Source organism: Mastomys coucha, unplaced genomic scaffold, assembly GCF_008632895.1.
Source record: "Mastomys coucha isolate ucsf_1 unplaced genomic scaffold, UCSF_Mcou_1 pScaffold15, whole genome shotgun sequence".
Classification (NCBI taxonomy): Eukaryota; Metazoa; Chordata; class Mammalia; order Rodentia; family Muridae; genus Mastomys; species Mastomys coucha.
In genome coordinates, this window is record NW_022196897.1 from 126,304,565 (window position 1) to 126,319,442 (window position 14,878).

At 40.0% G+C, this 14,878-nt stretch overlaps 1 protein-coding gene across 12 annotated transcripts in view; it reads left to right on the top strand.

Annotated features, from left to right (window-relative positions):
* Macrod2 (mono-ADP ribosylhydrolase 2) overlaps positions 1-14,878 on the top strand; it is a 1,944,357-nt gene that overhangs the window by 598,800 nt on the left and 1,330,679 nt on the right. For all 12 annotated transcript variants that reach the window (XM_031372067.1, XM_031372070.1, XM_031372073.1 and 9 more), the window contains exon 5: positions 2,033-2,149. In XM_031372067.1, coding sequence (XP_031227927.1) covers positions 2,033-2,149 — 117 coding nt within the window. The remainder of the gene's footprint in view (positions 1-2,032; positions 2,150-14,878) is intronic.

Consider the following 14,878-nt stretch of genomic DNA (forward strand, 5'->3'; position numbering starts at 1 on the left):
AAAAAAAAAAAAAAAAAAAAAAAAAGTCTTCCTTTAATGTTATTTCATAGAAGAACTTGCAAAAAAAATCAAGAACAGAGAAATTAGAATATAATAATTTTTTTCATAATAGTCTTCTCTGTCTGGTCCTTATCCTTTAATCTCATTTTTTCCAGAGCATACATATGTGCATGTACAAATATACAAGGAGTATGCATACAACCATATATAAAATTGTGACTACCCTGGCCAGTTTTTGGCAACTTGACACATGCTAGAGTCATCTGAGAGAAGAGATCCTCACCTTAGAAAATGTTTTCATAAGATGGAATTACAGGCTGTTGGGAATTTATTGATTAACATAGGGCCCAGTCCATTGTGGGTGGAACCATCCCCAACAGGTTATATTGGTTTGCATAAAAAAGCAAGCAAACCAGTAAACAGGGTTTCTCCATGGCCTCTGCTTAGCCCTCAGTGTTGGAAGTGTAAGATGAAATCAATGCTCAATTTGCCTTTGGTCATGGTTTTTGTCACAGAAACCAAACCAAGACAGTTTGCATCAGTGTCACTGTATTCGAAACAGGCATGTTCCTGTAAAAGTCTTATGACAAGTCCTTAAATTCCTGCAGAAGTATGTCAAGCTGCACCTCTAATACCAATTTCTGATGATGTGGACCTTAGCGCAGCTTGTGGCTGATAGAGAGCACAGTGTGGATGTCACCCTGGGTCCCTGAAGGGCGACAGTTGAGAGTAGTGTGGAAGACATTCATTTCTATATGAGGGTCTTTGAGGGCTAGGTTTGGTATCAAACACCATAGACATGTAAGTGGAAAAGCAGGTAAGCCTGCAGAAGAAGCTTATGCCTTTGGGCGTTTGTTCAGCTAAGAGTGGTGCCTTGGTGACCGTTTGTGGCCATAGAAGCCAAGTTAGATATTAGACAGGTTGTATCCTCAGCACTGAAGTCTGTGCAAAATCTAGCTTTGTATTGAAAAGTAAGAAGAGTCATTGTCAGCTGTATGACGGAATGGCCTGTGGGGTAGGGGTGCTGTCTTCGTCTTCAGAGGAAACTGCTTGCTCTCCCATGTTAGATTACTCTTAACCTTGTCTTGGTTCACAAACTTGAATTTTTCCTTTCTTCATAGGAATTCTTTCATAGAGCAATACTCACCCAAAGCTGACTAAGCAGACAGATTTTCAAGTTCCTAACTCACATGTACGCGAGCCTTTAGTCTTCTACTTTTAGCATTAGCTTCAGATCCACTCACAGAAGGTGCTGGTTTTTTAATGAAATCAGCTTGGTGCTTCCTTGCCAGGATGGCTGTATGCAAGGGGCCCAAAGGAGAAGCTCCAGCTCAGGCTGCCTAAGGGCAGAAAGCTGCCTCTTTCCCTAAGTCAGACCAGCTGCCACTGCTTCAGGCTTTACTTTGTGGCGAGCAAGCCAGGTACATGGTCTTCCAGGTGCTTATAACAGCACATCTGCCCTTGTGCCACCTAGGTCTTATCTTGTAAGAACCTGATCGTGTTTGCCTTTGTTCCTGTGAGGGGGAAAAAAAAGTTGTGTGGAGGTTTGGTTCATTCTTGGGGGAGCCTTGCTTTTCCCATCTTCCTCTTGAGAAGTACACGCATGCCTTCATAATCTCATTTGATCCTGGGGGTGTGTTGGAAAACACAGTTAGCAGCTCAGAAGAGACAGCATTTCTTCCTAACACTGTTTTCATTGAGATTGGATGTTGGCAGAGAGTGCCTACACTCCTGAAATTATTTCACCTGTCAGGCTTCTCCACCCCATGGGAACGTTAACAGGAAAGCAGCACACCACTTGCATTGCTTTTCTATATTTGTTAAATACACACACACACACACAGAGAGAGAGAGAGAGAGAGAGAGAGAGAGAGAGAGAGAAAGAGAGAGATTGATTCACCATGAGTTTTCCTACATGAATTTTATGGTTTGAGGAGGAAGAAATTGAGGTCTTTTTTTTCTCATGTTTATTTATACATTTATTCCCTAAAGGTCAAGCATAGGCTAACTTTGTTATCTCTCTCTCCCCTAGTGGATGGCTGTATTCACAGAGCTGCTGGCCCCTGCTTGTTAGCTGAGTGTCGGAACCTGAACGGCTGTGAGACTGGACATGCAAAAATCACATGTGGCTACGACCTCCCTGCAAAGTGTGAGTATGGCATGCCTGAACTTCATTTCAGAATAGCTGAGAGCGCCAACCTTGCCTTTTATTGTTTTCTTCAAAAGAGTATCTAGAAAAGGAGACCACTGAAGTGGAATTTAATTAAGTATACTTAAAGTCAAATTTAGTGTGTAGGTGCATGTTTATTTGTATGATTAAGTATAGAAACTTTTGGTTGTTGTTCAGTTCTTTAACAGTATCTCTGAAACCGAGAAATAAAAATATTAAGAAAATATACGTTCCAGTATTTAAGCACCACCAATGACAGCTTCTGGAAATGATGCCAATTTCTCATTCCTTATTCGCCTTTCTTGATTGTGGATGTGTTTAGAGCAAAGGAGATCAAAGTGATGTATTGTATTTTCAGCTGCCATGTAAAGGCTGATTGGCAATTACAGCCCAGGCATCTGTCACACTCAACTCTCAGGAGAAGCAAGTGGAATGCAGTTGTCAGTCTGAGAATGTATTTGTTCTTTGAATGTGGAATGGTCAAATTTTCTATTATATTTTAATAGAAAAAAATGCATTGCAATTGACTGACCTTGTTGCTTCAGTGTTTAGCTGACTGGGGTAGAGTAGTAAAGAATAAATGATGAGAGAAGTGATTAAAGGTGCTCCTTTTAAAATTATATAATTTCCAGGGCCTGGGGCTGGAGGGAGGGGTTGTGCTATACTATTAAGGTGTGCAGTGGCCTGGAAATTGCGACTCCAATTTAATCTCTGTACTTGCTTCTTAGGATACTGCTTGATCTATGAACACATTTTATGTGAAGGCAAAGCTACTTTTGTTTGTCTTTTATTAGTGAAGAAAGCATGAGCTCAGAAGGTACAGCATAATTTGTGGGATACTATTGGATTCTGTGTGGACAGGGTGTATAGAAATGAGCTACCCAAGGTTGTCTGTGAATGGTGGCATAGAGAGCTTTATTTTAAATGAATGTTTAAAAAGTGTGTGTGTGTGTGTGTGTGTGTGTGTCTTATTCTCATGTACAGTGGTGTTAGGAGTTCTCATTTTGACCCATAGAACTCATAATCTTGAATATTAAAGGTGATTTCCTTCCGGGATTATATAGCCCATGTTGACAAATGTGATTCTTTAATCTGTCTAACCTGATGCTACCTGTCAGATGCAGCTAACCTGTCATCCTGAGAATGAGCAGATCAACTACTTTAAGACGAAGTAATAAGTAAGGTGGTCTTTTAAATTCACTGTTTTCTCTGTATGAAAACAGACATCAAAATTCTTCCACTGAACACAGATAAACTTGGAATCTCTACATATGATCAAGTAAAATGGATGGTTTATGGGTATTATCTAAGAAATGTGGGGAGCTTTTTGAACTTATTTGCTATTTGACATGCTTGTGTACAAAATACTACATTTCCATTGATTGCCATTCAGTTTATTTCAGAGCTATTGAAAATTTACATGGTATCAAGCATCAAGGTACAGAGATCAGTATGTCTGTTGATGTGGTAGACGTTGCTATATTTGAACCCTTTGTTTGAGCTGATGTATGGTATGTAGCTTTCAGAAGTATCCTGAAGCAAGTGGATCTTGTGGCCCAAGACTCTAGACATGGAGAATCAGCCTGAAGGACTCAGCATGAAACCCCAGTGAACTGAGATCTCTACTCTAGTCCTTATATTGTAACTCAAGGATATGAGTGCCAGCTAGGTTTTATGTCAACTTAACACAAACTAGAGTCATTTGAGACAAGGGAACCTCAACAGAGAAATTGTCTTTACTTTTTTTTCTAAGACAGGCTTTCTCTGTATAACCCTGGTTGTCCTGGAACTCAGTCTGTAGACCAGGCTGGCCTCAAACTCAGAAATCCGCCTGCCTCTGCTTCCCAAGTGCTGGGATTAAAGGAATGTGCCACAGCTGAGAAATTGTCTTTATTACATCCGGCTACTGACAAGACTGTCTTGAATTTTCTTAATTAGTGCTTCATGTTGGAATATTCAGCTCTTCATTGTGGGGTCAGCCATACACTAGTGGTGGTAAGTCTTATAAGAGAGCAGGCTGAGTAAGCTACAGGGAGCAAGCCAGTAAACAGCACTCCTCCGTGGCCAGTGTATCATCTCCTGCTTCCAGGTTCCTGCCCTGATTCTCATTGATTATGAATTGTGATATTGAACTGTAAGCAAAATAAATTCTTTCTCTTCCCAAGTTACTTTTGGTCATGGTGCTTCATCACAGCAGTATTATCCTTAAAGAAGACAGCATATCTAATAAAGAGTCATCCAGTGGAATAGAAGAGAGCCGTCCAGCATGGCAGCCGCCTCATAAAAATCAGACATGCGCAGTCAATGGAAGTGTCTTGATAATTCTGTGTACTTTAAAAGACTAATGATTGATAGTAAGATGATAAAGGGAATGTGAAATTGAGTAACGATAGCTCACACTTGTATTCTACTTTATACTGTTTCCCAGTACTTTCCCAAGGCCTTATATTTTAAATTATGCTTTATAAACATTGTGTGTATTCCCTTTCCTTTTTTCCTATCCCTGAGAGATAGTTTTCTTTCTCATCAATTTGGTCCCTCCATTTCAGAGTCATTAACAATCCACAGATGTGCTTTTGTAGTGAGAGAATGAAAAGGGAGCTCATTACATACTGTTTGGGTCATTTTCCACTCCATATTTAATAATTCGGTGACAGTTTGACAGCAGAGACTAGCTCCTAACTGTCCTCTGAGACAGTGGGTTCATCATTATAGGGGTACTAAAGCCAGCCATCCAGCCTCAAGTGATGATATCTTCATGCACCAGCAATTTGTTTTGAAAATGATTTTGTCTGGGTTACAGACAATATTGGTCATTTTGGACTGCTCTCTGCTTTCCTATGCTTCCTAAATTAATTTAGCCACGAATGGTTGTATTTGAATTAATTATTCTTGTAGTCTGTGTTCTGTGACTTATCATGATGGGTGGAATGAAAAGCCCTTGGATGTTTTCTCTTTCCTTCACTGCTTGAATGTTTGAATGGCTTCTTTTGACACAAAACTAACCAATCACTTTTCTCAAAAGAAGTCATGGTTGGCAGAATACTGGCTGGAATTGCACTGAAAGTTATTTCTTAGGAAGTGTACAAAGGACTGTTTATGTAATTTCAATCTTGAAGGAATGATCTCTTCTGTGAAATTAGACATTTTTAGATTTGTAATAAAATTTCAGTTTGTATGTCTGTATAGATGCTTTTTCACATGAAGGGTGTTTAAATTTCTCTGTTGTAGAACTCTGTCCTCCAAGCCTAACAGCCATTACCATTTTAAACAGAGAATTCTTGATAAATCCACAACAGGCTCTCAAGATTGCTCCTGTTGACTATGCTTCACAGTAGGAGGGGTGGAGAAAGTCATTAGATATTCTTATGAGATTCCATCTACTCTCCTACATCTTCTTCCAAGCTGTATAAAATTCTGTCCGGTTGCACATGGCCTTGGTTGGTGTGAGAACATACAGAAGATAATTACATAGAGCTAACTGAATCGTGAAGGCCATCTATACAGCCATGGGGGTACCATTAACCATGTTGCAGTGAGGCTTTATGATGATTTCACTGTTTTTGGATTATCTAAGCTTCTGGAATCAACATCTTTGTCTGTCTTGGTGCTCCATCAGCCAATTGGAGAGTTTTGTTCATGGCTTCCCAAGAAAAGCCCATCTGTCACTATCATTGTTATATTGGCACTATGTGGCCCAGTATCCGAATCTTGTGATGGCTTCTCAAGCCTTCCATCTTGCGATCCATTTTGCATGGTGCTATTGGGGTTCATGTCCTCTTATTTCAGCTGTAGCAGGGATGTGCATTTTGAGACTTTTCTTGTCTGCTGTGGCCTTCTTCTGTGTTTTCTCATAGGCTGTATTGCTGATCCTTAGTCCTTAGATAGACACTGCTATCTCCTTGTCTGGAGATAGCTAGACATCTTCATGACTTCTTCTCTTATGTTCTTCACACCCTAGTTAACTGTATCATCAGGTATCACCTTGGCTGATGTAGTTATCTTGGCTCCTCTGCTTTACTTGTAGTTGTACTGTAGCATGTTAACTTCTAATATAGTATATTATTTCTTATATTTTTGGTAATATCTCCCCATAGAAGAATAAGGATGCAGATTTGGGGATTGGGATCTATTTTCTTTGTTCTGTTATATCTATACTGGTGCTAAAAATGCCCAACATATAAAGAGGCTTGAAAGGTATTTCTTGAAAGAATTAATGAAAATAAACTCCAATCCCTTGACAACTTTTTTTTTCTTAACTAAAGTTAAACATCCATTAACCTAATTTTCTTTGGCTTTCCACAATGTCCTCCCATATTTGAACCACTTAAAATGTCTTGAATGGTATGATTTGCTCCCAACTTGATTCTGTGCATCTCTGTGAGCTTGTGATTGACAAGAAAGCCCATTCTTTGATCTTTCTCACGTATCTTTCAGACTCAACTCAGATATCACCTCTGTTAGGAATGATATTCTTATTACTTCAACCACAAGTGACCCTTTCCATTCAGTGTATTGCATGTTAACATTTTACCTGATGCATCTTTAGCTTGTCATACATATTTCATAATTGTAAATATTTGGACTTAGAGGACAGCCTCATATTTTGTTCCATAGGAACTACCTACCTTGTTTTTTAAGATAGAATTTCTTATTGGTTGAAAGCTTACTGAGAAGGCCAGGCTGGATGACCAACCAGCAGCAGGCCCAAGGGAGACTTCTGTATTCAGTCCTCCAGTGTTGCACTATTGTGTTTCATCACAACTAGCTCTTTTATAAGGCTACTTGGTATCAAACTCAGGTTTTGATTGTGTGACAAGCACTCTGAGAAGTCTCCCCAGATCAACGGTGTATCTTCCTTATAGATTATAGGAACTGGAGAAATAAACGTCAAATGACGTAATTATTAAAACTGGAAAACTGGTACTTAATGGATGAAAGCCAGGACATACAAATTATGCTAAAATTCCTTAAAAATGGAATTAATGTTAGTAACATAATTCATTTGAATGAGTGGTATTAGTTTGTATCCTTATTCTATTCCCAGCTGCAGAAATAATCTGATGATAGTAGCTTAAACCGTACTGTTGATAGTAATTAGCACTTCTCTGGTGTCCTTCATCAAGAAATATTAGTGTGTTGAAATACAAGGTTGTCAGTCCTTTGAAATTTCATGAAGAAGCAACAAGACAAGTAAGGATACATTATTTCTAACATAAATAAAAATTCATGTATAGAGAAATCAAATATGCTGTTCCCAATAACAAGTAAAATCCAGAGTAGAGGCTTAATTGTGACCAGGAATCATGAACTAAGTGAAGTGTCACTGGCAGTATGATTCAGTCCTGCTACCTGCTTTTGTAAATAAAGTTTTATTAGATGCCGTCTATGCTGATTTGTTCTTATACTGTTTATGGCTGTTTTGGTGCGACGGAGTTCACTAATTCCTATTGGGGTTGTACAATTGGCATGTCTGAATCATGTGCTATCTAGTCTTGGGTGGTTTATTATGACCTAGTCTGTAGCAATCCTTATGTTTTATAAAGGCATAATTTCTCAAAACAATATATTTATTGCATTTTAAGTATATGTAGTCTATCAGAGTTGACAATGCAGAAAAATACCTACCCACTATCTATTTCCTAGGACTGTCTTTGTGTATTGTGCCTCAAGTAAATGTATATTTAGGAGAATGATCTGAGCCTATTCAAATCTTTCATGTATCCAGACCATCTTGGAAAAAAAAAAATCCTGATGAGAAAAAAAAAAATCCTTTGTATTGAGCTGGAATTAAGAAGTGAGTAAGTCAAGTCTCCCTAGGGAAAATTAGTTTAAAACACCAGAGTTTGGGCCATAAATCTCCACCCCTTGCCTCCTCCAGTGGGGCCTAGGTAATGTGCTGAAGAGGGGCTTTCAGGCCTGAGGAAATTCATAATTGTGAGTAAGTAACTCTAAAGGTGGTGCTGAGTTAGTCCACTGTGGAAAGTGGCCTGATTTCGGCCATCCTGAGCTCTCCCAGCAGGTGTTTGATTGTGAAAGCAGTGAAGTGGGCATGCTGGGAAGAGTGTGACTCTGCAGCTTTGATGGAGACCCGAGGGCTCTCACAAGCCAATTCCATAATTAAATGGCCTGTTACTTAAAGAGAAAAAACAGCTTTGGAAGAACATAAAATCATCACCATCTTTCCTGAAGATGTGGATGTGACTGTTCTTCACAAACACTCCTGGTCCATTTCCTTAGGATTTTAACTTCCATTTTAGGCTGGTTTTCTATATCCATGGGTATTTTCTTATATAGTAAGTGGTAGATGTGCTTTTTCCCCTTAGTGAGCCTCACAATGGATGCAGAATTGAGAAATACTTAGATTAGGAGGTCTTGAAATGCAGTTTCAAAGAAAGTCGTCATTCCTTACTCCAGAAAAACTGAGTTAGAAGAACTGTGGCTCAGCAAACTGTCTAACTCTAATGAATGCTGAAGTATGAGGGCTACTGCCCTACAGGGGAGTAGACTACCAAGTAGCAACCTCACTGTCACCCTCCTGGCTGTGTCACACAGAAAGACATTCTTTTGGTTAATAGAATAGGGCTTCCTCAAGGAAGAGAATTCTGGCATGTTCTTCTTTTCCTTTGTAGCCTTTCCAAAGTTAGTAATAATGCCTGTATTTGCTTAGCTCTTCATTGCTTGTCCTCCCTGACAGTTACAGTTTAAGGAGGGCAGAATCATAACCATCTCACTGATCCCTGGGATGCACAGCATCTGTCACAAAAATAGGCTCTTCATGCATATTTGCTGGGAGAATTAGCAATAGCCTGTGTTCTTTCTCTCCTCGTCACTAGGGTCACTGTTAGAAACCAACAGCACAACCACTCTCAAGATGGAGCTCCACAGCTCAGAAATCTGCAAAGCTAGATCGGTCGCTATCCTCAGCATGACATCCCCTCACTCGGCATGCTTCTTTTCATAAAACTTTAATAAGTTTTACTAGTATTGAAGAGGGAGCAGAAAAAGAGAACATGAGAACGTGGGTGGGTGCATGCTGTGGCTTTGGTGTAGATGTGGAAGTCAGAGACCAGCTTTTGAAGGTCAGTTCTCTTCCTTTCACACTGAAGAAAGCAGGGCTTGAGTTTGTGTCACCAGGCTTGAACAGCAAGAACTTTTACCTGCTAAACCATTGTTGGGGGCCTTGAGCGTGCCTCTTGATGAAAGGTGTTAGCAGTAAAAGAAAGTACAAGAAGACAAATACTTTAACATGTTTGGCCACACATGTATCTTTCACCCATGTTCTCCCTTTTTAGACACATTGGAATAATGTAGGTTCTCTCATCATGTGACTTCATAACCGATCTATTCTAATACTAGTAGTTTTGAAAATATCGACATTTTGAAAGCAACCAGTACATTCGTTTCTGTATTACCAGATAGGTGTAGAACAAAGGCTGCTTCTTTCATCATTTGCTGCCTTAGTTGGCCTTCAGAGGACCCTGTCTCTACTTTCTTTTTTCCCCCATATGATCAATAGGAAATAACAGTGCAAATCAATTCCAAGTAATAATGTAAATGTGCTCTCGAAGGCAATTCCTGCTGTGAAATAAGCAGTTAGCGGCGACACTGGCATTAACCACAGTGGGGGTAATCAGCCTGTGGATGTGTTTAATCAGAGTTATCAGCTAAGATTAAAAAGAGAGCCACGGTTGTGCAGGGATAATCATTTTCAAGGTTTAAAAGATGAATATGTGAAGGTGTTCTCATAAATTAAAGCCATCAGAATGGCTTTGAGTAATTTAAGATAGTCTGAGGTCAGGCACAAGCAAACAGGAGAGGTTAATCTCAGGGCCATGGTCATTAATGTGCAGAGACAGCAGAATACACTCTCGGAAATAAGTAGCAAGCACTGAGTTAAATGATTTTCCCCATACATTAAGATATTCCTCGGGCTGTCACTAACATACATGATTTGATTGAAAAGCAGCAACATGGAACAATTTGTATGTGTATTAATTATCTTAGCAATTAATCACTCATTTAAAAAACTAAATGTTGGTCCGTTTTATGAATTGGTTTAGAAACACTGACAGAGCGAACCATACACTGTGGAATAAACACTTGATTCCATGGTGTAACACTGAACTTCAAGGTCGATCTGGAAAGTCCTGAACTTGATATTTTAATTACATTGTGAAGTCCTTTAACCTCTGAGCACGAGTTTCCTTGTCCATGATTATCTCTGGGTCACAGTATCTATCGTGCCAGAGTCTGTTAGGAATAGACACAGAACTGTGTCTTAATAACGTAATTCATCAGAGAGAGAGATGTGACTTTATTGGAAGTTGTAAAATAATTGGCATACTTCATTTGCTTGTTCAACCCATTTTTATTGGGTGCTTGCTCTGTCCTTGGGGGCTCTTCTAGAAAGTAGAGAACTATTGTGAAGAAATCCTGGCCACTTAGACTTGACGTTCAAACTAAGAGAGGCAGACAATGACCATGTTTGTACAAAACTGAGGATTTTTAGAGGGCAGTGGAAACGAGCAGGAGGATAGAGCAAGCTACCAGAGTGGAAAGGTGAAGAGGCAGCTTTCCTATGTGGTCAGGGAAGGCCTCCCTGCGGATGTGATATTTGTGCAGAGAGCTCTGCTACTTGCTCAATGAAAAACCATTGCAGACAAAAGAAAACACTTTACCCCCGAATTAAAGGCAGCTTATGCAACATAGAAGGAGGATAGCCAGGACACTCTCCTTGTGTCCTTTATCCTTACAGTTGGTTTGTCTTGTCTTTGTTCTGATGTCCAGACACGTATGCATGTAGATACGTACATACAATCATTCCACCCTAGCTTTTACTGGTAACGAAAGGATTGCCATGACAAATCAGGGCCAGACAGGAGTTTTAATGATCTATTTAAATGATCACTTATCGATCACCTCCTATTTTCACAGCCAGGGAGATTGGAGCCCAGGATGACGGCTTAGTCTTTCCCAGGATTTTATAATAAGTGGCAAACACAAGCACAGAGCTGGAATTTCTCGCATCACACTGTAGTGACCTTTTTGTTACAAATGTGCTCTGTGATCATACTAACACTGTTATAAGCACTTTATGAAAGACTGTAGCCATCTACTCAATGAAATAAAGCCCACAATAATCTGAAGAAAGAAAGTTCTCACCTTGTACAGTACACCTGCTACTTCATTGATGATAGTAGCCTTGATAAGTTCCATGTGATTGATAAAACCATGAGCTTCCCTGGTGAGAGTTTTCACAGTAGTCCCTCAGAGTCTTACAGCATTATATGATATCTGAGGAAACATGGAAGCCATTTGTATGATGTGATGAGAATTCTTCATTATCCACAATTGAGACATGTACAGTAGCTTACCTTCAGAGGAAAGATATCCTTCAGAAATCGTTTTGACAGACATCAGAATGCCTGCAAACCCATTGACATTTCTTCTCTAGAGGTGTAAACATAATCTCCCACTCCACTTTGGAGCAGCTGGCGCTTCTGATGTCCTTTAAGTGAACAGGATCTGTCTACAGTGGGGGAATTGCCGAGCTTACATTTAAAGTGATGTTGGCTTCCATGTGTGATCTGTCTTTGCATCATTACCGGCTGTTCACCGAAGGCTGCCATGACCTATTATAGCACTCAGTGTCTGTAAACAGCACAAATGTTCTGTCCTGGAGAGCAGAGATAGGAAAGACAATAATGTGGGTGTATGCCTTCGACAGGCCTTATGAGGAAATCCATGCTGGCTTTTTCCAGCTCTCTGTGGGTCCAGGTTATTCCTGGGTTAAGACACATAATTTCCAGTTTCTGTTTCACTCATCATATGTTATTTTCCCTGCCTCTCTGTCATTTCCTTAAGGTCCCTTGTCATTAGATTTAGGGTTCACTCTAAGCCATCCCCTCTTTCTAGTTATTGAGATTCTCAATAACATCTATCTACAAAGATTCTTTTGTTTGTTTGTTTTTCTAAATGAATTCACCCTCATGTTCTGGGGCTCAGAACATTGTCATTTTTTTTTTTTATTGAAAATCAGTATCCCATGATGCACTCTTTGTAAGATAGCAAGTTAGATTCATGGGTAACATTGAAGAAAGGAAAAAAAAGCTAACAATCTGAGGGACCCCAGGCCACCTCTGGAAAGATCCATGTGGTGAGCAGCTAGAGCTGACGCAACAGTACAGGTGAGCCGAGAAGTGGATCTGGCATAGCCAAACAACAACTATGCAGTAGCCTCAGCACTACACCCTCCAGCCTCTGTCAGACTTTCAGGTGTCTGCATCCCTGAGTTGGACAGCAACATCAAGAAGCATCCTGAGCCAAAGCCATCCTGTTAAGTCCTTCTAGAAGTCTCCGCCTCTGAAACTAGGAGATGGCATTTGTTCCTCAAGTTTGGAGATTCGTATTAATGCAGTCATCAGATATTAATGCAGCAACCAGAGTGTTACCATCCTTCTGGCATTGGTAGTATATAGGTAAAAAAAAAAAAAAAAAAAAAAAAAAAAAAACTGATAGTGCCCATGAGGGGATTGGAGAGATTGAGAAGGAGAGAGAAAAAGGGAAAGGAGAGGAGACGAGAAGTGAGGAGAGGAGAGAGGGAGAGCTGAACCTCATGCAGTAAAGAAGTATTGAAAAGAATACATCAAGTGAAAACACACCACTGACATTACTATTTGCCTACTATTCCTTGATTATTGTTTTATCATTGTGCTGCTCTCTCAGATGCTACTCACTGGCAGGGACCACTGTTGCCCTTCGCACAGAGGTGGAAGCGAATCAGTTTAGCTTCTCCCCTGAGCTAAGGGGTATAAGCAAAGCGGAGTAGCAGTAGCTCCTATTTACATTTGTAGCAGCGCTCTTCTCTGTCTGTTTGCTGTGCCAGGTGGTGTGTTTCCCATTAGCTCCTCCATTTTTCAGAACCACCCCACACTTGCCCCATTTCTAATCATATGCTATTTGTGAAAGCCCTATAATTTCCTAGGGCCTTCTGAAGCTTTCCCCTTCCTACCTGTGACATTTCGAGGAAGGATTTATTCTCTTTCTGTGTTTATTCTGCTTAGTGAGAAAAGCCACAAGAAAAAGCCTTCACTGTATTTTCAAAGTTCTCTGAAGAATCGTGTCTGTATTGTGTTGGAGTCTGCTTATCCATTTGAAGGTCTGTGCACGGCAAAGGGTTAGCTTGGAAACCCCTTCCTGTACAGCTACTCAGGCTTGCTTTCTTACATAATGGCACATGCTACCAAACTCTTGTTTTTCTTTGCCTGGCTTATTGACTGTCTTCATGCTGTGATATTAGTGCATCGTGTGGCATGGTATGACGTGTGCACAAACATGCCATCTTTCATCTTTCTTTCCCACTCTGCCCCACTGTGCTGTAACAAGCTTTATGAGTGTGGAAGTCAGGAATTTAGTTCAATGTGTGTGGTTGTTTGGGAAAGTACTCTAGAAGATTGGGAGTTTGACTTTGGAAGTGGCTTGAAGTAAAGGAGAGTTCTAGAATTCCCCATGCAAGCTATTGGTAGGTAACTTGAAGGAGCAGAATCTGCTTGACAGGCTAATAGGAAGGGTCTTCCCTCCATATACCCGGGACATTTCTTGCATGTTGTTTTCAAATTATACTACTCATTCATCTTCCTCTTGATATTATCTTCCATTTTGCTTGTGAAATATGATATTGAAATGCAATCCTTACAATGAGCAGGACACAGAACGTTGCTTAGTTAGAGCAATTCTTTCAGCTGTCTCTATAGCTATAGAAGAAGCCAGAATTTTATATCAAGTAGGGATGGACATCTAAACTTCCCTTAAGTTCTCTGTTGTCAATAGTAGCACACTTTCTCCATCCCAGATAGTTTATACATTTAGGGGCACTGGAGTTTAGGGTAGAAATTTCAGAGTACCTTAAGGCTAGAAAGAATTCCTGTAATTACTCTTTGGAGCTAAAGTTAATTTCTTCCATTAAAAGCTAGGCAAAGGGTTTTGCCCATTTCTGTATTTTGTACCTTGTATGAATAAGCTGTGTGGTGGATAGCAGATTAAGTGAACACTGACTCTCTAGTATGTAGCATGTGCTTTGTGTGCCTTTTGGAAGAGAACGGGTTGTAAAACAGTCATGTACCTCATATTCATAGAACTGAGTTAAATTGAGCAGAAATGAGTCAAATGGCTTCTCAAGATAACAGGCGTGTATACAATGTGTCTGTTCCAGGAAATTACATCATCAGGTTATTCATCTGTGGTTCAGTATTCTTTCCAGTGGAGATTTTGTGTGGAGGCTATGAGAGGTAAAATATCTACTGGTATTCACCGTCAGTGGATATCATTCCTCTTTAGAATATCTTTCCCATTGACATACAGACTGTACAAAGTAGCTATGGACATGGAATTAGAAACCCAACACTAACCTCAAATTCAGGCACTGGGTTTGGGCAGATATTTAACTTCTCTGTGTCTACACCGGCCATGTGGAGACAGAGATCAGAATGCGGATGTTAGTATGTGTGAAACATTCAGAGCACTGCTGAATTCCCCGAGATTAGCTTTAATTCTAAAAGGTTAACTGTTTTACAGTCAAGTTACTTTGGCACTCTTGTTTAAATCCTCACCCATCCCCCTGTGCCTTCCTCCCCTTCCTTATCAGCATCTGAGGTTATTTTTTTTATGTATTCGTTAGGTTCAGTTGAATATTTGACTCTTTCACTA